This window comes from Phlebotomus argentipes, unplaced genomic scaffold (genome assembly GCF_947086385.1).
Source record: "Phlebotomus argentipes unplaced genomic scaffold, Phlebotomus argentipes genome assembly contig_15, whole genome shotgun sequence".
NCBI classification, from domain to species: Eukaryota; Metazoa; Arthropoda; class Insecta; order Diptera; family Psychodidae; genus Phlebotomus; species Phlebotomus argentipes.
Window position 1 is genome coordinate 17,191,285 of NW_026776181.1, and position 24,704 is coordinate 17,215,988.

Below are 24,704 nucleotides of genomic sequence, written 5' to 3' on the forward strand. Positions count from 1 at the left end.
CAAGTTTTGCAATTAATTGTAATTTAATATGTATAGAGAATGTGTTTTGATTTAAATACTACAATAGGATATTGTATTCTCTCATATCTCTTCTTCCAGCCGCTCTTCCTGACTCGCGAACTCAGGGATAAATTAATTTGCTATATTATCACTCTCGGTCTAAATGGCACCTAAATAGAACTGTGACGCTCTTCTGGGCGGAGAAGCTTAAGTTGGCGGAACATCGACATCCTCACCGGAGAGATTTCGACTGCGTCGCGGCTTCGGCAGAGGATTCCACTCGATGCTGCTCTTCTGCACTGTCTGGTTGTCATTCTGATCTCGCTCGGGATCGCGCAGCTGCACACACTTGTCGAAGGAGTTGTTATTGAACTCTTGCACGACAACAGGGATGTCCGAAGCCTCCTCCAGCTCTCTGATCAATTCCCTCATCTCGCGCTCCTTCAGTTCCAGCTCTTGGATGTTCCTGTTGAGGCTGTCCGACGACTTCCTGCGCTGCACGTCCATCTTCTGGCTCTCAATGTCCTTCATGATGCTCCTCACCCGACTGTCGTCCTCGTAGTTGATCTTCAGGAGGCTCTGGTTCTTATTGATCGAGTCAATGATCTCCTGAACCGATCTCTGGCGCTCTATTGGATTCCTCCGGTGATTCTCCTCGCCAAGGTCGTCGTTCGTCTTGAGCGGCGCGAAGCGTATTTCGTACTTCTCCATCTCAACCACAACATTCTTATAGGGATCAGACTTGTCCTGGACTTTCTCCACCGTAACTTCTTCTGATTTCTCCTCTGGCACATCCGGTTTCTTCTCCACGACCTCGACAGCTTCGACTTTCGCCGGTGACTCACTGGTGAGATCATCAATTGACTCAGTGATGCGAAGCACAATGTCACTCTCCTCCTGGGCTTTGGTGACTTGGAACTTTGGAGCTTCCCTCTTCTCTCGCCTGGGCACAGGAACAGGAATCGCCATCTCTGCACTCTCTTTGGCTTCCTCCTCGACCGCTTCTGATGCTTCTGAGCTCTTCACGAAACTCTCAATTTCTGCGGTTAAATTCGAAATGGCCACCGCCTCAACGGGCTTCTGGTCATCCTGCAAGGACAAGAGGAGAATTATTCTGACTGCTTCAGACGCAGCACAATCACTTATGACTTGGCTGATGAGAAATTTTGAACAAATTTCCGTCGCATTTCCTGCCTGAGAGCACGAAATCGACCCATTAATCCCTTCTTCTTCCGCTTCAGGACGATTGCATGAGGAAATTCAATGAAGGCTCTTATTAATCCTGGCACGAAGCTTCTTGCCAATTCCCAGAAATTGCAACTCACCTTCTCAACAGTTTCTACGGTGATCTTTGGCGTTGGCGGAGGCGGAGCTCGTCTCTTCTTCCTCACGGGCTTCTTCGCCGATCCGCTCGCTGCAGATCCCGAAGCTGATGCCTGATTCTCCTCGTCTTCGAAAGGATTTGTGCTGTTCAAGCTCTGCTGAGAAGAGCTGTGAAGAGAAGAAAAATCATCAGATTGCTGAAGCTCTTTACGTGTGAGAATAATCTCACCTGTGCGCGATGTGATTATCGGAATAGCGCGAGGACAGCTGAGGTGTCTTCGATCCTCCTCTGTGGACAAAGTCCTGGCCATTCTGCATAGTGTTCCTGTACTTGTCTGTGCGACTGAAGGCGGAGTTCTGCTGGAAACTGCTCATGTCCTGCAGTGAACTTCGGTACCTGGCGCTTCGCTGGAAGCTGTTGTTGAGCCCCACAGAGACAGTGTGCCTGGAAGAGGGATCCAGGGTGTGATAGACCCGATCCGGATCGTGTTCCTCCACCATGAGAGTCCTCCTCAGCGGTGGAGGACTCTCAGACGTCTTGTTGATGCCCAGAGTTGAGGATTTCTTCCTCAGTCGGAAAGACTTTAGCGTCCTGCAAAAATCCCCGAATCTATCATGCCAATCAGGAGGAAATACTTCCAATCAACCTCACCATAACTCTCTGATTCCATCGAGGCTGAAGCTGTTACTTCTCTTCACCTTGCCGTCGGACTTCCTGCCGATCTTCCAGAAACGCAGTCTCTTGTGCTGTTCATCCTCGTAGAAGGGATTCAAATGCTCAGGATAATCGTAGATGGATATTTGACTGGACGTTCGTCCTCCGAACTTCTTCCCATTCATTGTCTTCTGAAGCCATTGTGCGTCAATGCATAGAGAAAGAAAAGAAGTGCATATTGATGTAATTGCAAAACAGCGCGCGCTTCAGTGAATAACAATTAACAAAAGACAGTTTTTTCTGCACCGCCTCTTTCCTTATTAAACCAGTATAAAGAAGACAGTCTCGCGGGTGACTTTTGTGTGTCGCTCGCTCGTGCACCCAAAAATATCCACATTCCGTCATCCAGTTTTATTTTATAGTTGTGCAGAAATAACAACAAATACACGCTCTTTAATTCACATTCACTCAAATATGAACAACATTCTCCCCCAGAGAGTGGAGAGAAAATGTTTGCCGGTGCATTTTAGGGCATTCTCTGTTGATCTTTGATAGGACACAGAGTCATCCTGAACAATCTAGCGACACACTGACTCCGAAGGTGAATGACTCCGCGGCGATATGTAAATGTTTCCCTCCCACAGAAGCGCACGAGTGAAGACAGCAATTGTGTCTCTAAAGTCCCTCCACAGATATCCACTGATAAGTCTGTGCTAATGATTTGAATAAATAGGAGAGATTGGGGCAAAATAGTTGCCATATATGATGTGAATTGAGGTCATACGCGAAGTGTGTTTTAATATTTCGCTTATGCCTGGCGATAAAATTCATCAGTCGAAGAGTTCAACTGAAGTGTGGAAACCATGAAAAAGGTCAAGAAGGTCACTGTAAAAGCGTGGTAAACAAACAACACAGAAGAGATTTCGCGATAGAGGTCTTGATTATGATTAAACTATATGTTTACTTCTGCTCTGCAATTCGCTAAAACTCTGTGAAAATGAGGATACATTTCGCGACAGAGAATCAACACCCAAATCACTCTGCATCAACATCAGAAAGCACGTTCGTGACCTTTCTCATGGCCTGGCATTTCGTGTCCCTTTTCTGCTGTATTTGCAGAAATTGATTGAGAGTGGCAAACACGCTTAAAATAGTTGCCCTTCTCCCATGGAAAATAATCAATTAAATTGACGTCAGGTGCAAAAATCGATATGAAATGGAACTTTTCTCTCCAATAAATTCTCCCATCACCTTGAACGCATCCTTTCTTCACACATTAGTGAATTTTTTATCACTCCAACATGTGAGACTTTTTCCTTGACTTTAATCACTCAGAAAGAGAGAAAATGTATAGAGAAATTGTCTGCACGAATTGTAGTTAATTAACGTGCGGTTTCAGCTCTTAGTCGCGATGATAAGAGAGGATCTCTGAAGACTGATAAGGCACTTTTTTCGCTTATTAGATAACTTCCAAATGCCTGGAATCGCGTCATATCAGGACGAATCAAATTCTACCTGAAATTTTGCTCCAGACGATAAGATAACAGAGTGATTGCGCGAGTGAATTTCTTCTGTGGTGGAAAATAAACTTGCAATCTTGTGCCGCGAGAATCATCGCGAAAAGTATCACAGAATGTGCTAATAGGAGTTCCTCCATTAGCAAATATGTGCTGCCGCTCTGAGAACGTCTGAAGACGCTAAATGTTTAGCGACTGTGCGCGCAGAGATCTTCATTTGTGAGACACAAACATTCCAACTATCTCTCAATGATAACTCGCTTGCATCACAACCCAATTCAATTGCCACTGATAATTGGTATTGAAAGGCATTGGCACAGTTTCACCAATTCATTTTCCATGCATTATTATACAATTCACGGATATTCTCTCTCTCTCTCATCTCGACGCTCTTGTGGATGGAATTAAGCGATTTAAGCCATCCAGAAAGACATAAAAACCAACCATTACTAATTCCCCCCTATTTTTCTCCCATTATTCCGCGATTGTGTTGAGCAAAAACAAACAAGCAGCCAAGTCATTCAGAGAGTTCACCACAAATCAGTCATTTGCACACTTGGAAATTGCGCAACAAACCTTGATTCTTTTGCACTCATTAACAAAATCCTAATTGGGGATTTTAATTGCACTTCTCTGCAGCCTCGAAACTCCCTCAGATTTCACTGTGGAGAAGTTAACTTTCTCGTCAGAATCTCACTCAGAAAACCAGTGCTAGTTAGAGTGTCTAAAAATAGCCACATGAACACTTTTTCTCATCCGCACTGGCTTTTCTTTCCACTGGCGGAATAGAAAAAAAACAGCGCGATGAACACGTCAGAGTTTCACGAGGAGGAGTGTCGAATATTTGGGGACCCCGCCAGACGAGAAGCCGTGAGTTGCGATCACGTCCAAGCGCACGACTAGAGGAGTAGTTTCCATTTCACCTATGGCCAAGTCATGAGGCGCTTGGCAGCCCGTGTATTGGTGACTCTCGCTTAATCACACATGTAAGCACCGGTTTTAGCGCTAAACTCTGCCAAATTGCTCATTTTGTCGCCTCACAGCCGGAAGAAAGCGACGATCTGGCTCACATTCTGCAGGATTCTCCGATTGGCAGTGGAGACGCCGGGTACCAGGCGTCTCCACTCACAAATTTAAGCCTTCTCAGCGCCTCAGCCGCTCTGCGGCTCGCTCGTAATTTTCGTGTGTTTATGAACTCACATTAAATATTGTGATTGTGATTACGCGACCAGCGATAAGATACGCAAGACTGCTGGAAATCTCAACTGAAAAAATTGAGCAATACAAGTCTTCATGACGTGGATTAATTAGAGTGCTAAAATGGCACGAAAGAATAAGACGCTCAGGCAGGAACTCCCACATGAAAATCTTCACCCACGGGTGATGATTTTGTGTGGCCTTCATTGCGCCAGACTGGAAAGTGTAGCGCATGATAAGCCAATGTGTTGCTAAGCTCTTGGCCGATGGGATTCTCCGGAAACCGCATGTAGTATAAACAAAATGCAGGCAGAAGACAAATAAACTACAGAATTATCAAAATTTCTAATCTAATCTAATATTGGAAAAGCTGACTAATATTATTGAATTGTGTATGATTTCAATATAACTGGAAAATTCGAATTACAACCATACAAATTCCACTTCAAATACAATAGAAGTCTGTTTGTACAAAGTGTTAATTAGTTCACATTGCTTTCTTCAGCCAAGGCAAAACTCCTTCACAGAAATTCCATTTGCTTTCCTCGCTTATCAAGCGTCTTGGGATAATAATTTGGAATAAATGTATTGAAAGCGGAAGTTCTTCCATTAGCATTTTCTCAATCATAAATTCACACGTCTCAAAACATCAAAATTCAATGTTAATTTGAGGCAATGAATTGCTCTTTCTCTGCCACAATTTTCCACCCGCTTTTCACTCAATCATCCCGACGTTTTCTTGCAAAACACCGATGGTTTCCCTTTGATTAATTTCCCGTGAAATTTCATTTCCACACATGAGTATTGGGCGCTCATTGGCAGCAATATCGGCACTCACAATTTTGGACACAAGGCAGTAATATCTCTGCTTCATACCATGAGCACAGAGAGCACAGCGATGGGTCTCTGCAAAGCTCCCCCGAAAGTGTGTGTTTACAGCACATTTCTCTCCGTGGCAAAGTGTGTCATTGATAAAAGCTTCGGCGGAGCGAGAGAGCTTTTCTGCGAGCGTGCAAAACACTCTGAGAGAATCGAACATTTATTGAGTGGATGGTTGGATTCTGATTTTCATACACGTTTCATTCTCTCACGCCTCTCACTTTCTCTCACTCACACACTCAATTCTCTCTTATAAATTTAGCGAAAAAGGCTCCACGACGTCGTCGTCGACAGCCGAAACACACGTCTTATGAAAATTCACAGATGTGCTGTGACTTTTCCACTTGTCTCTCCTCTTGTGTGCTCGGGTGCTGAAAGTTCCATCGAAATTTTGCCCAAAAGGGGCACAGATTGCGGAGATTTTCCACCATGGAGGCTCTGACGCGACGCTAAGTGCTGCATTTAATCAATTAGTTGGCGTTTTGATGCGCCCCCAGTGAGGCATTGGCGAAGGGAGAGCTTTTTCCTCTGCAATTTTCCACACCACCCCAACACATACACACCCACCCCAGATTTATCATGTCTCTTGTGCCAGAGAGAACAGTGAAAGAATCCGCTGACTGTCTATTTGCACACTTGTGATTTATCGACACCAGATCGACGAAGAAGTGGTCCATCGAATATTGTGTGAAAAATAGTTGTGTCACATATATAATATCTCTGTTGTCAGTGTGTGATTTCTTCATATTATAAATCCCAATTGTTACAATTTACTCTCTAATATATATAAATCAGCACACGGAGCGCCGAAAGTCTCATCCGTCCCGAAATCCAGGAGGAAGGAAAAGAGCACAGAGAAAGGCGAACTACACTTTGCAAAATCGATAGCCATTTCGCTTGTGTGTGCCAAAATAGGGAACATTAAGGGAAGGCTGAGGAGGAAAAAAAAAAGTCTTCACGTTGAAATCCGTGTGTGTTAGTGGCCGCAGAGTCGTTGATTTGCACAATTAAGAGATCCGCATAGTAGTGAAATAAAAGTGGAGAGACTCGCGTCGATATTCCATTGTACACACTCAATACCTTTTTCTTCTAACTCCGCATATAAATTACCATGAGCAATTAGACCAAATATAGTATCGCATTTCATTCACTCGTGCACGTCACACACCATAGGCTAAAGCCACAGTGCAAACATTCGTCCAGAACAGTGACATACACACCGGAAATTCGCCTCCATCCCAGGAGACAACAGTGTTAATGCGATTTCATCTGAGGCCGTGCGTGAACGCACACCACAGCTTATCATATTGATATCGACAGAGGAATCGTATTGGCTTGGCGCACAGAAGTACGCACCTGTGATTAATTGCCGGAGGAGCTCAATTAGTCCCCCTCAGCTGCGCCACAGCAGAATGATGCCAAAGACATTCTACACAATATCCGACGAGCATCTTTCGAGCGCACTCAGTAAATCTCTCAATCCATCGAAATTGCAATTGTTGATGGACAAAATTGGCAATGAGGTGAGAAAACAGCACTCAAATACTTTATTCCAACACAATCTGCCCGCCAAAGTCTGAACACTGAGAACATTGTGTGTTCACACTTTTGCGAATACAAGCGCTAATCCTTATATTTTATGTAACTTAAAAATTCATCTCTGTCTTCTCTATGTCCCTGCTCTCTCTCTCCTCTCTCTCTCTCTTGCTCACACTCATTCATGTTTGATGTGATTTGACAGAGGGCGAAATTTTATTCTCCCGTCAACTCCCCATCCACACACGCACACCCCCCTAATGGCTATCATTTCCTCCTCGTTATTCCATAACATTCCTCTTCCTGCCCGCCTTCCTCACCTGGCACAAGATAAAATATTTCCTCGTCGAGAGAGATCTCTTCCTATTATATTGGCTACGCGTGGGCGGATGAATTCTGAGCTTTTTCCCGTCTCCCATGGCTACACAGCCACCCCCTCGAGGGGTGTCACTTTCCATCATCAATTCGCCCATCAAAATCACCCCCCAGAGTTTTCCAATTGCAATTGTCGTGGAGCTTCTCAATGGCCTCCTCCATGAGTGTTTGTATCATTCACGGGAGAGCTCTGCCACCCCGATGAAAAAGCCCACATCGCATTGTATATGTAACACACTCCCGAATCGTCGTGTGAGCTTTTTTGCAAACCCACCCTCGCCTCGTGTGCCTGCGCCCGTTGTGTATGGAGTTGGTGACGTAATTTTGAGCGGGAGATGTGAAGACAAACTTGAGGGGCTTTCCATTTAACATACACCAGCGGCATCCGGAGTTGAAAGGGTCGAGAATGGTACAAAGGCAGATGAAATTGGGATTTACATTGTGTGGGAAAATTCACAAGAGTTACCAATAATGTAGCCTCAACATTACGTAAAACCACCGATACTCATGTCGTGTACTGCAGTTGAACTTGATAAATCTCTATTCATAGCTATATATTCATTAGTGAATGACGGAAAGCAGAGGAACTCTCTTCTTTGGCCGTGACCGAACTGCTGACTTTCCAGCTCTGGGCCACATTAACCCGAAGCAAAGGCAACCATTCACACCAAAATACACACTCACACACACACATAAATAAAAGGCATTGATGAACACATTTTCCGTGGGGGTGAGTTTGAGGAAAATTACGCGTCAAATGAGAGATGACTATATTACATCAAAGGGGTCACCCACTGAAGTCTCACCCCATCTTCAGGAGAGCGCCTTCTGCCCACCCGTAAAAGCTCTCGTGTAAGCCACAGAAGTAAAATGATACTCTCCATTCAGCCAGGGGCTTCACCCCCTGTACTTATACTCCGCTCATTGGGCTTTTCGGGTCCTCTAATGACGTATTCTTCGCCCGTATATATATAGAGCTTCTCCTCCGCCAGAATAGGGGTGTTCATGCGGAATTTGAAGAGACAAAAAAGTGGGTGGGAAGCCAGAAAAATACATTGAAAATCAGTGGAAGAGAATCATCATTAAATTCATTCTTGGGCTTCCGTCTCCCACTCTTATCCACTCCACCGTTCCGCGGCACACATACATAGCACGCGAAGGGTGGAAAAATCTCTCAAACTACCTCTCACGTCATTTTCTATCACTTTTTTCCACTTCAATTGATGTGATTTATTGTGACATAGGAAAATATTCCTTCCTCTTTGCCGTATCTTTTCTTTCTCCTCCTTTTGGCTCCAATCTACTGCGAAATCGCCAAAGTATTTTACGATGATGTACATAGACACACAGAAGATCTCACGAGCATATAATTTAAACAATTTTTCATTCGGGGTGATATAATAAAAACCGCCTTTCGCAATATACACAAAATTATCGGAGTTTGTTGGCGCTCACAATAAACGTGCAAAGTAGGGAATATTCTAATATGAGAGATACACTTGCGCTCGTACTTGATGTTTCTGTTTGTTTACATTAAATTTGCCTCTTCTATTTTCCACCCCGCGCGCCCCAATTTTTCCACACTCCATCATCATCACGCGGAGCGCACAATTTTCCGTAGTCACCGCACGGCTCTCAATGGCGCACGTCGCGAAAAGGCATCATATCCGAAATACACGGAATTTTCGCCCATTTTCACACTGGCAAAAGTTTAATTCGATAAAACTGGAGGCGTCCCGAAATAAATTTTCCACACGCCATATAATGGAATTCTTATTCGGTCTTGTTGTTATTATTATTGTTGGTGTGGCTCTGTTGCTTAAGCCAATTTCCCTACCATTCACATCTCATGTTTACTTATTATTACCACCATGTGCGCGTGTTTTTACACTAGATAGAAGCTCTTCTTGCTCACCTCGAAGTGGCGCTAAAACCAAATGCGTCCACGAATAGGTTTGCTCAATAAGTTTCCAGACCGCGAAACGACGCGAGGAAATGCAAACAACGCTATTAGTTTTTTTTTAAAACGTCTCTTTGATCACATTTCTGGAAAAACCACAAGACAAGAACGGGAATTTGATTAACTTATCAAGTTCAGTATAGAATCTTCAAGCAAATTAGAATTAATACGGCTAATATGAATAATATTAGAGAAATTATCCGTGAATAGAGAAGCTGAGAAGAGTTTGAAAGAAATCAATAAAACAAGTTGTTTATTGAACAGATTGTCTGTCCATTAAAAGTGTTGGTTTCTTTATAAAAATACACAGTAAATAACAATAGAAACTTTTTATGAATCAAGTCGGAAGCAAATTGGACAAACCACATAAATATATAAAGGCTATAAATATGAGATGAGAGGAAAAAACTACACATTCGTTCTATTGCTGGACAAATAGATCCTCACACTCTCGCCCCTGCTGTCGCTTCTTCCGCCTTCTGTATGACACAGTAACAGGGCGCCCTTCACCCCCTTCCGCGTCGCGCGATATCGGCGCGGTTGTTGGTAAATTGGATGTGCATATATAGATTTTTTTTATGCCATGTATACACATTCAGCAAATTGGCGATAAGATATATTTTAGATACACGCTGTGTATTACGTATTTAGTTTTGTAGCTCAGCTACGGCCAAAATGTTGAGCGAGCGAGAGCGAGAGAGAGAGAGAGAGTGAAGAAAAACAAGCTTAAAGCTCCACAATCAGCAAGGTCTCTGCTGTGTGGCATAAAAATATCGACTTTATCGGGAGCGCAGTGGAAAATTGGCCGTGGGGGAAAATCAAAGAATTACATAACATTCGTAAGCCGCAATTCTCATTAGCGTCAAGACTCGAGAGCCCTTCCATCATCCGCCCAAGAGCCCATCGTGATTTCCCCGCACCCCCGGACATTGTCTAACACATGGGTCGTCCTTGGAAGTTTCCCTCCTTCTGGTGTGTCTCCTTGTTGTGAAATATTTTGCACAACAAGCGAGACCGTCGAGCGAAAAGTTTGAAGCACCACAAGAGTTGAGAGGGGAGAAAAAAAAAACAATTTTCTCCAAGACCAATGCTGCAAAATGAGGCGAAAATTTATCCCGAAAATCCACCCCGCGCGGCGCGCTCTCCCTGGGCATAAAGTGGAATTAAACAATTTAATAAGTCAAATATTTGTCATGTGCGTATGAGAGTATTTTTCCCGCTCCCCCACGGAGCGAGACAGCGGCGGGTGGGAAAAGCGGGAGGCGGTGAAGTGTGGGTGGCGCAAGTGAACCTTTAAATAAATTCACACATAAAATTATAATGAGATCCTCACGTACAACCTTCAGATGGTACACAAAATGTGTGGCAGAGTTGGACGGTGCGCAGAGAAATGGCTGGAAAATAAAGAGTCACAGTCCTCCGAGTATTGCTGGCATCTCTCTTTCGTCTGAGTAGTTTCGAGACGCTCCTTTGCCACCCCGTCGCCCCGGTATTAAGGTCAATGGTGATAATATTGATTAGTTTGAGGTGACACACTCAACAAGATTGCACATTCACCCCAACCGCAAGAGTGATCATAAATTGTATTTATATATTTTTTACGATGTCATATTCCGAATGGATTCCATTTTTCAGCATCGCTAAACCCCCTCAATTAATTGAATTGCTGGTCAATTATTTGCTGAATGTGATTGTGGCCATTTTCCGTGTTGTGCTTTTCTTCCCGGCTTCAATAAATTGCCATTCTCTCCATGCCTCCAATCTTTCGCATCCCTCAGCGTACAGTGGTGACAATTCAATTACGTGCGCATTTCGGCTCACGCGCAATCCTTATAAGGAAAACTCCTTGGGAACTTTCCCACAGATTGACTGTCAGAGAAACTCATTACAAACTCAGGTCTGTTTGTGTGTTTGTGTGAGTGGAAATAACAGAATGCAGATTTTCCATCAGTGTGCCCCTAATTGAGTTTCACCCACTGTAGAGGGTTTCCAGTGATTCCCTCCCACGCACATTACCAGCCATGATTTGTGCGATTTTTTTTGTCTTACAATATTAATTAATTTCTTTCTCTCTCTCTCTCTTTCTCTCTCATCTTGCTCCTTGTTTCATCTCATCAACACGACACAAAACACACCAAAACGTGGACACACACATCACTCACTCAATTGGCTGGCTATTTTCTCCCCCATAATAATACACTTTTATCTGCTGGCTTCGGCGAAAACCATCGAAATTCATCACAAATTGATAACACAAACACTCCAACAACAACAACAACGGTGTGCGGACGTAATTGAAGGTGACGGAAGCATCTCACAATACAATTTACGTCCCATTGAAGAACGTTCAGGTGAAATTGAATCGAAACACAGTTAGTATTAACAACGAGAATTTGGACGTGGAATTGCTGCAACTCTTGTATCAGTCATACTATAACGGCAAATTCAGCAAGCTGGCTCACAAACCGCCCAAGGAGCGTTTGCGCGTCACCTATTTCGATGACTTTAATCTGTTCCGGCGCGAGGGCGACCCACCCGCCGGGCCCGCGCCCTCCCTGGCGCCCACCGACGCCCGTGTGACAACTGCATCGTGCAGCGAGCTGTTCTTCAGCCGCGGCGAGCGCGTCTTCCCCACGGAGTCGGACTGGAGGACGTCGAAGCCCACCTATGTGGCCAGTAGTGATGAGCACATCGGCCGCTCAACACCGGCAGGAGCCACCAAGCCGCCCGAGCCGTCCGCCGATGGGAAGCGCACCATGAGCCAGGCATCGGCGTCATCCACCCCCACGGCGGGGCGCCGCGTGGAGGAGATCAGTACGCAAACGACGTAAGTTGCATCCAAAAAGCCCCACAGAACACACGCACACAGACACACACTGGCCACACAGAAACCGCGGAGAATCACTGTCAATGCCGCATGAAGTGGATTTGATTCACATTTTCGGCCAAACTTCGTGCTCATTAATTTTTTATGTCGCACAGAGACACACCAATTTGAACACTGTGAACACAACCCCCCAATTCAGCATTCGCTACAGCCAAAATAACCGCCGATATAATTACATTTACGCGGCTGTTTCAGACGCGGATTTCCCCCCGCACACTCCCGCCCCCATTATTATTTCCACTCAATAAATCCTCCGGACCTCGGCTCCCAATCAATCAATCAATTAGACACTGACCAGACCACACAATTGTATTTTAAATTATTTAGTACTATGATTTTGCACCGCATTTCCAACCCCGCGCGCGGTTTAAGATGCGATTCCGGGATTTCTTGGCCTCAATTCAAGACATTCCGCCTCCCCCCACACTCCAACACCCTCCCCTCCGACCATTTGGGTAATTAATTGAAAAATTCCAAACAAACATTCCCTCGTGCGGAAAAGTTCTCTCCTCACCCAACCAATTTATGACAAATCTTCACTTCGCCTCGCTCGTGGAAAAATACTTTACAATAATATGCTTTTTCCCATCGACCATTGAATGCTGTGTGGCATATTTTCACTGATCCCTCTTCGTCTTCGAAAACAGACCCACGGACAATCTCAGCAGCTCAATCCCAAACTGTGTTGTGGAGAGTGAAGAAGAATGGGCAATAGTGTAATCCACTGAATGATCCATTAACACGATTAACACTCACAGAGCGCCACGAGATAATTGTAGTGCAAAAGGATTCTGCACATATTAGTGAAAGATTATGTCGTCTTTGGGATTCAATTCAAACTACAGTCCAATTAGCAATGATTACAGTGATTTCTCTTAGGCCACACCCCCTCGAAAGCTCCGCCCACTGTTCTGTTTTCAATTAAGTGAGAGCAGTAGTCTAGAAATTGATGACTTTTCGCCCACTTTCTCGTCTAAGACCGAGCATCTGGCGAATATCCTATTCACTCTGGCGTGGAATTCCACTTCAATTCGCAAATACAGCAGAAATTGAAAAGCCAGAGCTGTGAGGAGCCCTAATACGACGTATACAATATTTTAATATAATTTGGGATTATTTCTCACTTGCTTATTCACATCTTGAGATTTTCATGTGGACTTTTTACATTCGCACGCCGTTTCTCCAACCAATAAATGGCTAAAAATATACACCATCATATTTTTTTTACCAATTCACACACCCACAGTCTCTCCATCGCCCATGATTTCCCTCCTGAGAGACATCATGCAAGATGGCAAGGAAAAAAAAAGATTGGATAGCACTGTCATATGAGAATTCATATCTCCGCACCCGCACTCTCTTTCGCCTTGTGTGTCGAGTCTGGGGCGAATTGCCACTGATAAAAGATCCCCCGCATTGGCTTCGATATCGCGCGCGCACCGTTGAAATTGAAATTGTTTGGAGAATCCAACCGACACACATTTTCTCTCGCATCTCTCGCCTTCTCCCTCTCTCATCCACAGCCAGTGCCGCATAGTGTTATTCGCCTCGTTGGATTCTCTACGGTTTTGCACATTACGCGAGTAGTGTACAATTTTATTTTTCCTCGCACCATTCGTGCTCAGGACAGTAGTGCAATTGAGAGCAATTTGGCTGGCTTCTGGCAGTGTTTTGTGTGACTCTCATGGTCTCGTGTGGTGGCCCATAAGGCACATCGTTTGCCGCCAAATGTTGAATGGCGCGTTGGGTGAATATTGCCAGGCTATTCTGTACACGGTGTTCTGGAGACGACCAGGAGATCCGAGGTGAGGCGTTCTGAGGTTCACCCAGAAACACTCTTATATGGCTTCACTATGTGCGAGAAGAGTGTGTTATTTTAATTAAATAAACACCTCTTTTTGTATGTCGCCCAGTGGAGACGAAAACTCTTCCACCTCTCGCGCCCTTCCCATTATATTTTGAACTCACTCAATTTACATGACTCTAGAGACACGCGTGTTGAGACTTTTCTTCTGCCATGTGTAGGTGTTTTTCCCACTGATTGTGATTTTGCTGCACTTTAAAGACCGCCAGTCTTTGTGCAGCATTTTCTCAGGTATTTTTAATGACAAATGTAGGTGGTGTGTTCGCTAGTGAATTGTCAACGCTTGTGTCTTTGAGAGGGTAATTAAAATAACGTGAAGAGTGTTAGGGAAATACTGTAAGTCGTGTGTGCAATTTATTGTGAAAATCGTGCGCTGTTTTGAGTGTGATACTGGCACTTGAGAAGGTACAACTGTGCACCCAAAGCCCTGATAAGCCCACGTCTCTGCTCCACTCATGAGATTTGTGATTCTTCTCTAACAAATGCACTCATTACTATTGCATTGTAATCATGTTAGAGACTGTTCAAATTGCATTTCAACGACAGTGCGATCAAATGTGATGAATTAACCAAGTTGTGTTGCTTTCATTTGCTTATCAACCATCCTAAAAGGTCTTAAAGTGACTTATGTTCTCTCATTGAGTCACAGAACTGTGAATTCTGTACAGAATCATGTAGCTTTATGCTAACTTCGCACGGCTCTCATACAGAAATACATTATCTGCAGTGAGAGAGCAGAGATAAATTGAATTAACATTTATTTCAAACACGTTTTCATCATCTGCAACTCTTGATTGTGTGTTCTTTGGCTGTTCAATTGTATGAAAAATTTCACATACACGCAAAGTACAAATAGTCAATAATTTCCCCTGAATATTTCCCTTATCAGAAACCTTAAAAAAGTGTGTGTGTGTGGAAAGCTTGTGAAAGAGGTGAAGAAGAGAGATATCAAAGAGAGTCGGTTTTTGATAAATTTTGTAGATTGGAAATTTGGTGTAGCCTTAAATTGTGAATGTTGAGCATTGTGAAGAATGTTTCACGCCTGGCCAATGTGCAGAGGAATTGCCGGAGGAACATCAGTGTGAGTGTTGAGAATCTTCCCTTCTGGTGAACAGCAATTTATCGTGGCAAAGTTTTGCAAGAGTGAGAATGTGAAAACATGAGAATTTAGACAACTTTCGCCACTTTTCTCGTGTCTCCGGGGGAAATGGCACATTTGCCACTTAATTGGATGGCATGAGTTCACAAACGAGGAGAGTGTCTGACACCTCCAATCATCGCTATCTATCGATATATTTAAATGATGGCTGAGTTAGTCTATTTTCGTGCAACTTGAGTCGACATCCAGCGCGCAAACTAATGTGGAGAGAGACGCTCAGCCATCATCGTCACTGGATGTGCAATAACACAATAATGCAATAAAATTGACCATTGGGGAGAGATGAACAGCCTCTCGGTTACTATTATTACTCTTTGGGGGTGCCCATTGAAGATCGATATGGCAAAAACATCCTCACTCTCCCCCGGGAAAATCACATTAACGCATCAATATCATTAGCCAGTGGTTCATGAGTCAATGTAATTTTCTAATTTTCAATGTTCCCGCTCGGGTACAAAAGCATTCAATTACTAACAAATTACCTCTGTGTCTCATCTATCTTTTTTCTCTCACATTCTCTTCCCTCTTCCACAACCCGTTTGTACATACAGAATGACGGTGGCAACAGCATTGGAAAATGTGGAAACCAATTGTGGTGAGTTGAAGCCTCAAAAAGTGTGTATGTTATCCCCCTTTTTTCGCGGTGGAGGTTAAAGCAGAAGTATAGAGTCTCTCTCTCTTATCGTAATTCAATATACAAAATGTGTGACTACCTGACGCCTCCACTTGAGCTTCTCAACACTTTTCAGCCATGAAACTCAATTAAAACTTATGACTCAACTTTCATGATTTAACCCATGCCCTCTCACCCTAAATACAGGTGACTTGGTGTCTGGAAACACTGTGAAAGTTCATCTGGAACGTGCTAAGGATACGTCATTTGGGATATGCATTGTTGGTGGTCAGGTAAGTTCACTAATTTCCACACATTCCCACTCACGGTGGGGCGGGTTAGTTACGGGCTCAGGATTTATGTATTTAGGCCACAAGCTTTTCAATTCATCATTGAGAGCTTTCAGAGCCTGAAATAGTTACTTTCTAGGACGAAATAGCCTCTATCTCTATAGCACATTACAAAAACTGGGCAAATTAACTACACACAATACGCAAAACCACGAGCATATTTAAACAAAATAACAAATTGAAAAAGCTCACAGTACATTTCCGCCAGTGTCTAAATTGGAATTTCCATGGCGGTGTTATTGTTATGATCTCTGGACATGGGTGAAAAGTGCAACACTCTTGCATATAAAGGTTAATTGCGCATGGCATCGGAGTGCATCGAATTGCAAGAGTGCACTGAGAGAAATGGAGAGCGTGGTACTTATAGGGCCTGAGGATATCAATGCTGTGATTGAAGTCCTTGCAATATGACTAGTCTCGTGGCACATTTCTGCCGAGCAGCATCACATTTCCCGCGCGCGCGAGACATTTCACTTCCTTCCGGCCAATTTGAGTCGCGCACAGAGTATATAAATTCCTGTACTTTTGCAAGACACGATCAAAGTGAAGACATAAGAAGCCACAATTGTAATCGATTTGACTGCCGACGTTTTGCTTCGTGTTTTTCAGCATTCTTTAATGATTCGATTGCGTGCCAAAGTCCACACAATTCCCTCACGAAGACACTAAACTTTTTCTCTGCCACAACTTTTCCTCAATGGATAAATTATACCATTAGTGCGATATTGCTTGGCAAAAAGGACACGGAGCATTCACTACACACTTCCACCACATACATTATGTAGTGAGAAAGAGAGGAATAACAAGGAAAGCGTCCAAGACTGTGTTCAGGCCATAAACTCTGTCGCAAGATATTTTCCGTGGGTGAGTTTTCATACATACTAATAGTGCAATGGGAAAATATTACATATGATGCAGAGAGAGAGAGTGAGATTACAAGGAGGTGTACAATTGTACAGAATCACAAGTTCCAAGGCATCACAGCCACATATATAAGTTTCTTCTCACAAAAGCGCTTTTGTGGCGTGACCTTCTCTATAAATGCGAAAAGAGACCGAAACGCAGGTATATATGTACAAAAGGCTCGTTTCAATCAACAGATTTGTGTACTAAAATTAAATAACTCTCCGCAGTCCGAGGCACAACAATTGCATTCGCAAATGGAATGATAAATGAGTTTTCCGGCTGCACGGGTAATTTTCATGGAAATCCTCTACATATAGAGAGAGAGAATGGAAATAAGCACCTTGCCATGTTGCCAAAATATCAACCAACACCCGCCTCAATTTTCCACTCTTTGCACACTTTCTCTGTGTTTATCACAGGAGGAGAAAATGTAAAGAATAAAATGGGATAATGTCCAATGAAGATAATATTATAGGGTAAATCCAAATATGTACATGTGACTGACTTTTCCGAATAAATTTCCACATCAGTAGTCATTTAACTCCTTTTTTCCACTGCTCCTTGTGAGCCCACTTTCGCCACACATACACACACACAATCTCAATGGAAAAAGGGCCTTTTTCGCACCCAAAATAAAATATATGTATACACAAATAAATGTGTCACACTCACCCCACTTCTCACCCTCACCGTCCAATTCAAGTGTCCACCCTTTCCCCACATTTTCCCCCAGAATATCTTCCATATTTCACTTCATATTTCTGCAAGCACTATACTTTTTTTTATCCGACTGTTTCTCTTTTAAATGACACTCTCGCATATTCAAAGGACTTTTCTGTCTCTCCCACCACTTGTGCCCATCCTGTGAATGCCCCTCTGAATGAACCCTTTTATTTTTTCCATTTCTCTAGATATCCTGCTGCTTCATGGCACTCGGAGTGTTGTAAACACTGTGTTAAATACTTCCTCAGGGATGTCACAAAACTCTAATAATTTCCCCAGGTACACACCATCGCTCCCTTTGCTTCTATTTCCTCTAAAAAAAAAAGAAAAGACCTCCGCTGTGTATTTCTGATCCATCGATTTTCACCATTTTCACTCAATCCTTCTATTCTGGCCATGTGAAAAAGTCCTTTTTGCATTGTTCTGCATTTATGCTCTACTTGTTCAATATATTGCGACCAACATATGAGGAGGCTAGAGGACATTTTGTGTTGCTCTTTCATGAGAATGAAAGCCACACCACATGTTCAATTAACTTACAGAAGATGACGGCATTTCAGGGGGAGAGAATGGGAAAGTTTGAACACACTTGTTAAGCACAAGTTTTTGGGGTTGAAACATAAAGAGAGATATAATCAATGCTGCCAAATCATACTCGGAAATCTGATGCATTGATTGCATTCGCATTGCCACATTCTGTGAATTTTGATTATTCAATCAACCGACAATGCTCGCAAGTCAATGGACACTTTTTTCCACACCCACACACTCTTCCTCCCCCCCTTCATTGTGCCCACAATATGGAATATGTAATGGCACAAATGTAATCACATTTTAGCCAATCACGCCACTGAAGTCGAACTGTTTGAAATTTCTGCTTTCATTCATATCCATATAACAAACACTGGAAGAGGCACAACTATTGAAAGCACGCATTCAGTGCGGTGAATACAAATAAATAGCAAATTAACTCTTTGGTCGCATTTGAGTGTCACACAATTTCCACGCGAGAATCTCCACTGAAAATGCTGAAAGTGTGCTTTTAGTAGTGTGTATTGAGAGATAGAGGAAAATTGAAAAGTTGCCTTACAAGTGTGTTTGGAGAAGTCTCTCTTGTGTAAATCATTGGGAAGAAGAAGGCTCAGCTAAAAATACTTCAATGTCTTTAGTGTTTAACATTTCCAATTGATTTGGGGCGCGCGCTATTGTAGGGGAAGAAGAGAAAGAGGTGAAGATTTGAATTTTAACACGCACACACCGCCCAACACCCACACTGCGTGGCATTTTATATCATCGCTCGTCTCTCTCGCTCTGGCAGGTGAATCTGTCGGGCCACAGCAAAATCGTTGGAGTGTTCATCAAAAACATCATCCCCGATAGTCCGGCTGACAAGTGTAGCCTGTTGAAGATTGGCGATCGGATTCTGGCTGTGGATGAAGTGAATCTACGTGACGCCTCACATCAATTTGCCGTCAGTGTGATCAAGAACGCTGGCCTATCGATTAATCTACTCATCGAACGCTTCAACAAATGGGTAAGTCACTCCTTCTCACATCTCGATAATCAAATTAAACACTCCGCCAGATGAGAGACAGTGTTTGGACAGACGTGTAATGTAATCTGTCTGTCTTCTTTGCCTCAGCAAAATGATATTTTCAACGTGTGCGACGGTGATGACAGAGCTGTAGCATTGGAAAAGCGTCAACCACCACCTGTAACACCGTCCATAACACCTGAACTAATTGTGGTGCAAGTGAGTTCACCTCAAACAAAATATTTCAATTAAATCACCCCCTTCGCAAAAACCCATCTCTAATTGCATTTCACCCTCAAACCCCCCCTTCTCTCTGCCATTCTTTTAATGCAAATTCACCCACACTTTATTGTATATACTTTAATCAAAGGGGTCCAATTCAGCTGAGGCGAAAGCTCCTGGCAAGAGTGAGGAAAAGTGTGTTGGAAATGCAGAAACAATAATAAAGAATTCAAATGGTGAGCAATATTTTCACTTCGCACAGCGTGGCAATTTTCATGAAATAATAACTGAATGCGCACATATTTTTCCTCCAATGCAGACACTGGGAAAATTGCTGCTAATGTCGACGATGAATCATCTGGAAGTAGCGATGAGGACAGTCGTGATATGTCTGGTAGAATTCTAAGTAAAGCTGGCATGGAGGTAAGAACATGTTTTGCTCTTTTGTACAGTGCTTCATTATATAGACAGGCACTCTCTGCCTTTGAAGTTTGCTGTGTTAACACAGAGAAAATGTCTTTGAAAATGGTAAAATGAAATTATTAACCCAATTAATTTCGTAATACACGAATCACACGCGTCCGGAATGGGGAAATGTATACAGAAGAAAATTGCAATTGCCACACCAACGGTTAGAGACCATCAATTTCCATATTTATGATCAATATAGATATGTGGATGTTATCTTAATTTCCTACAATTAAGTGCATGAACATATAGCAAATCTTTATCCTGACCTTATAGATGTGAAATTGAATTTTCTTCATATTCTGTCTGTGTGTTTGTGTCTGTTCTTCTTATGCTGTGTTGAAGGAGGTGGAGAAGGAGGAGAAGAAGAAAACCTGTGTGCCAAATGTTTATTGAAGTGAAGCCAATTTGCATCGTCTGTTCTTTGTCCGATTTTGTATCTTTTATAGTAGAAACATAGCGAGATTTTTGTTCTTTTCTCTACCATTAAAAGTTCTTTTCTCACTTCAATTGCGCTTAAGTCTCTTGTGTCCTTTTATTTATAGATCGACAGAGCATCAGCTGGTAATGTTAAGTTGAACAAGAATGAAATGGCAAAGGATGATGAGGCTGAAGATGAGTTTGGCTACACACCTTGTAAGTTCATGGCAATCATTGCTGAAGGGAACAAGTGTCTGAGTGATTAACTTCCTCTCCTCGTTCGAGTAGATAAACTGAGGAAGCGCTACGGAGGTCTCGGGACGGTGATTCAGCACCAATTGGCGAAGACGGAGAAGGGAAGCATGGGGATATCTCTGGCCGGGCACAGGGACCGCAATAAGATGGCGTGCTTCATAGCGGGCATCAATCCAAAAGGCTTGGCAGCAAAGTCCGACCTGAAGGTTGGCGATGAGATTCTCGAGGTAAAAAGTGCCGATGAGAGTGTGTGGAGAGGAGAGAAGATGAATGGGAGACTTTCTTTGCAGGTGAACGGCATTGTCCTTCACGGCCGCAGTCACCTGAATGCATCGGCAATCATCAAATCCCTGCCGGGGCCCATTGTCAAATTCATCCTGCTGCGGAAGGAGAAGAACTTGGAGGACTTGGCCGTGCGACCGGTGACCCAGTTCCCGATCAATCTCGACACGGAGGCGGAGAGCATTGTCGCCAACTTCAAGAACGCCCGAACGCTCACCATGCAGAAGACCGGCCACAGTCTTGGCATCATGATAATCGAGGGGAAGCACTCGGATGTGGGTCAGGGCATCTTCGTGTCAGACATCCAAGAGGGCTCGACGGCAGAGCACGCCGGACTCTGTATCGGTGATATGATACTGTCTGTGAATAGTGACTCTCTACTCGGCTGCAATTACGAGACGGCGGCGGGACTGCTCAAGAAGACCGAGGGGCTGGTCACGCTGAAGATCTGCAATCCCAACAAGCGCGAGGACAAGCCCGACGGCCCGGCCAGCGACGGCACGCGCAAGTCCCTCGAGAGGCCGCGCGACGAGGAGTCGCGGCAGCTCAGCCAGCCGGTCACGCCAAAGTCCCACAAGTCCGCCAAGGAGATGGCGCCCGAGATCCAGAAGGACATCACCACGAACCGCGAGTCAATTATCGAGATCAATGCCGAGCGGCGGCCGCTGGGCCTCCACGTGGTGGGCGGATGTGATACCGTAGTGAAGAATGGAGCTGTGATTGTGCAAATCTACCCGGGCGGCGCGATCGCCAAGGACGGACGCCTCAGAGTCTTCGACCAGATCCTCGAGATCAACGGCATCAAGCTCACGCCGGAGAAGAGCGCCGAGGCCATGAAGAAAGTGCTGGTCGCGCAGTACGACAAGATGACCGTCAGCGTGTGGCGCTCCGATCCGATAGACACGCAATCCTTCGAAGTGGACCTGATTAAGAAGAGTGGCAAGGATCTGGGGATCCAATTCTCCGATCACAACGGCCACGGGCTCGTGATATCTTCAATCGTGAGTATTTCTTGGCAATGAGGCAATTTGGGCGAACATTTCGGGGTCAATTAAAGGCAGTTTCACTTAATATCATGATTTCATTCCAAAACCACTAGTTTGATTTAAAAATTGATTTATTTTTCAGTTTAGTTTTGAGTTATTAACAGTGAGAAATTTTAATTTTACTACTAAATTGCTTTCATTGGTATTTATTTCGTTCGATAGTTTTCATTTTAAAAATGCTCATTCATTTTTCTCAGGATTTTCTTAATATCTACCTCCTTCTTTGCATTTAAGGCTGCTTATTAAATTTAGAGATAGTTTATTTAATTCTATATTGCTGTGAAATTCATTTTCCGCGCAATTGATTACACTAATCTAACAGTAACTGATAGAAGATCTAGAATACTGGTTAATAAGGCAATTTTTTTTTTACATAATTCTTCAGTCTTTTCATTAATCAAGCAATCACTAATCTCATCTCGTTTGTCACTGCTCAACAGCTTCCAGGAGGAATTGCAGATGCCGATGGTAGGATACTAAAGGGCGACACCGTCTGTGCGGTGAATGGGGAATTCCTGGCCAGTCAACCGTACGACGTTTGTGCAATTCTTCTGAAAGTATGTCAAGGAAAGACCAATTTAAAAGTTCTACGACCAGCACCAAAGAAACGCTAGACATGTTATCGCTTCTTGCGAGCTAGCAAAGCATGTGTGGAGGCAAAAAGAAGTGGAGAAACTTATATGAATCACATTATATTGAGAGATTATGTGGAAGTGAATCTATTCTAGATGTATGATTATGCCAAATTTTTCAGAAAAAGAAGAGAAGAACATAAACAAAATTATATCTTTGACAAAGAAAAAGAGGAGAAAAATAACAACATATTAATTAAAAGTCAAATTATTAGCCAAAAAGAAAACAATTATATTACTATTTAAGGAGATGAGAATCACTCTGAATTATGCAAGAAAAAAAAAGAGAGAAAAATATTTGTTTGTACTGTAGAACATTATTGCGACCCTCTTCAAAGTAAAAAAAAAAGAGAGAAAAAAATCTCCCCACGAGTAAATCATTGTTAGGATCTTTCGGATTTTTTGCGTAAAAAAGAATAAAATGAAAAATTATGATGAGAAAACCATTTTAGAGCGTGCATTTTATGAGTCCAAAGTTAAGGAATCAACTTCTAAACTTATGTCAAAGGAAATCTGAATTTTAATTATGAAATTTCTATGTGAATTATATATATATATTATTAATAAATTATTATGAGAGAATTATATTTGAGATGAGATGAGAAAACTAGCCAAAAATTACTTATTGAATATCACTTATTATTAACATAATTTTATGATTGTATTGAAATTGATAGGAAGTACAATCCAATATAAATAGAGAAAGTTGCAAGGATCTTTTCCTCATCACAATAAACTACTATATATAAATCTCAATCCATTCAATGTGGCTCAAAACTTACCATTTTTCCTGGGGCGAAATGCTCTACAAGAGCGGCGATTGTTGTTCCAATTGCTGATCGAGGGCAGTGAATATCTCGAATTCCATCACTTCACGAATCTGCAAGGCAATTTCACGGGGAGATTAGACTACAATAGCCTCGAGATGTGGTCAATTGAATAATAGGCCACCTTTATCTTCTCTATTGTCGGCGATCCGGGAATCCGGAGAATCTTCTGCGCCTTATGGCACCAATCATTAAGTTCCCTCAGTTTCTCCATGCTCACGACTTTCATCTCCTTGGCGTAAAGGATAGAGAACTTCCTGGGCGGCACTCTGGGCAGCATCAGGCGGAGGATTAGCGACACAATCTTCAGCAGGACGAAGAACTTCAAGAGATCTGTCTGATAATCAACCATGTTGATTCCCTGGAGGCGCTCAATGAGGACACTCAAGTGCTGTGGGCGATAAATTTCCTCCGCTGGCATTCTGTCTTTGTCCAGGAATTGCTCAAAAGCCTCCCAAGCCAGTGACAAAGCCACAATGAAGAGGAAATCGTTGATGCCACACAATTGCCAGCAAATGTGTGCAACATTCAAGAGATCCGTGTTGTGGACAGATCTCAGGCCCTCCAGGATCTTCTCCACAGCCAGGTGAACCTGCAAGCACAAAGATGCCATAGAGATGGTGTGGTTTTGGGGCCAGGAAGCTCACCTGAACGGGATTATCCACCCAATCGCTGACCATGATTCTGCACAAATGACACCGAAGCTGAGCAATCTTCATGGAGCAGAACACCGAGGGATTCTGGGTGAGGAACACAACCACGGATGCTTGCAAGAGATTCAGGTAGCCGTTGAACGTGGTGGGATTAAAATTGCTCAGTGCTTCAATGAGATTCTCAGGACTGTCCTGAAGAATCTTCTCAAACTCCTTAAGCTCTTCTGTGGCGCCGCTGCGTTTGTGGTTTTCCAGAAACTTCCTGATCATCTCCTCTGGAATGCCCGTGTAGAGGAAGTCCCTGTCCACTCTGTCACTGCCCACGAGGTCCTCTTGAAGCATTTCCATTGCTTTTTCCTGTTTTCCAAAGCTTCTGCTGGAAGGTAAACAACACGTGCACTCGCGGGATTTGCCGAGACGC

At 43.4% G+C, this 24,704-nt stretch overlaps 3 protein-coding genes across 9 annotated transcripts; 1 reads left to right on the top strand and 2 right to left on the bottom strand.

Annotated features, from left to right (window-relative positions):
- Positions 1–44: 44 nt before the first annotated feature.
- Positions 45–11,747, bottom strand: LOC132262937 (uncharacterized). 3 transcript variants are annotated; one of them, XM_059762445.1, is made up of 5 exons: positions 11,605–11,747; positions 1,976–2,169; positions 1,553–1,915; positions 1,326–1,491; positions 45–1,089 (listed from the first exon to the last, which is right to left on the bottom strand). In XM_059762445.1, the coding sequence occupies exons 2-5, from the start codon at positions 2,161–2,163 to the stop codon at positions 208–210; spliced, it is 1,599 nt and encodes a 532-aa protein (XP_059618428.1). In that variant the 5' UTR covers positions 2,164–2,169; positions 11,605–11,747; the 3' UTR covers positions 45–207. The 3 variants fall into 3 exon arrangements, with proteins under 3 accessions (XP_059618428.1, XP_059618427.1, XP_059618426.1); XM_059762444.1 differs by lacking the exon at positions 11,605–11,747 and adding an exon at positions 4,072–4,399 and having other exon boundaries at positions 1,976–2,166; XM_059762443.1 differs by lacking the exon at positions 11,605–11,747 and adding an exon at positions 4,072–4,399.
- LOC132262935 (inactivation-no-after-potential D protein) lies at positions 5,901–22,930 on the top strand. 5 transcript variants are annotated; one of them, XM_059762436.1, is made up of 13 exons: positions 5,901–7,094; positions 11,743–12,269; positions 15,904–15,947; positions 16,173–16,258; positions 19,263–19,478; positions 19,587–19,697; positions 19,849–19,936; positions 20,020–20,123; positions 20,305–20,331; positions 20,714–20,804; positions 20,877–21,070; positions 21,134–22,126; positions 22,612–22,930. In XM_059762436.1, the coding sequence occupies exons 1-13, from the start codon at positions 6,984–6,986 to the stop codon at positions 22,783–22,785; spliced, it is 2,766 nt and encodes a 921-aa protein (XP_059618419.1). In that variant the 5' UTR covers positions 5,901–6,983; the 3' UTR covers positions 22,786–22,930. The 5 variants fall into 5 exon arrangements, with proteins under 5 accessions (XP_059618419.1, XP_059618420.1, XP_059618423.1 ...); XM_059762437.1 differs by lacking the exon at positions 20,305–20,331; XM_059762440.1 differs by lacking the exon at positions 11,743–12,269 and having other exon boundaries at positions 7,082–7,094.
- Positions 22,931–23,043: 113 nt separating this feature from the next.
- LOC132262938 (uncharacterized) lies at positions 23,044–24,702 on the bottom strand. Its single transcript, XM_059762446.1, has 3 exons — positions 24,278–24,702; positions 23,755–24,222; positions 23,044–23,683 (listed from the first exon to the last, which is right to left on the bottom strand). Exons 1-3 carry the CDS (start codon positions 24,629–24,631, stop codon positions 23,609–23,611), a joined length of 897 nt encoding a protein of 298 aa, XP_059618429.1. The 5' UTR covers positions 24,632–24,702; the 3' UTR covers positions 23,044–23,608.
- Positions 24,703–24,704: the final 2 nt, after the last annotated feature.

Bases quoted from the DNA above. Each gene is read 5' to 3' on its own strand.
- LOC132262937 (XM_059762445.1), bottom strand. From the start codon at position 2,163: ATGAATGGGAAGAAGTTCGGAGGACGAACGTCCAGTCAAATATCCATC. The intron at 1,492-1,552 runs GTGAGATTATTC...TTCTCTTCACAG, and splicing joins GATAATCACATCGCGCACAG to CTCTTCTCAGCAGAGCTTGA. The intron at 1,090-1,325 runs GTGAGTTGCAAT...TTGTCCTTGCAG, and splicing joins CCGTAGAAACTGTTGAGAAG to GATGACCAGAAGCCCGTTGA.
- LOC132262935 (XM_059762436.1), top strand. From the start codon at position 6,984: ATGATGCCAAAGACATTCTACACAATATCCGACGAGCATCTTTCGAGC. The intron at 16,259-19,262 runs GTAAGTTCACTA...TCGCTCTGGCAG, and splicing joins TATGCATTGTTGGTGGTCAG to GTGAATCTGTCGGGCCACAG. The intron at 22,127-22,611 runs GTGAGTATTTCT...ACTGCTCAACAG, and splicing joins GGCTCGTGATATCTTCAATC to CTTCCAGGAGGAATTGCAGA.
- LOC132262938 (XM_059762446.1), bottom strand. From the start codon at position 24,631: ATGGAAATGCTTCAAGAGGACCTCGTGGGCAGTGACAGAGTGGACAGG. The intron at 24,223-24,277 runs GTGAGCTTCCTG...TTGTGCTTGCAG, and splicing joins GGGTGGATAATCCCGTTCAG to GTTCACCTGGCTGTGGAGAA. The intron at 23,684-23,754 runs GTGGCCTATTAT...ATTGCCTTGCAG, and splicing joins CGACAATAGAGAAGATAAAG to ATTCGTGAAGTGATGGAATT.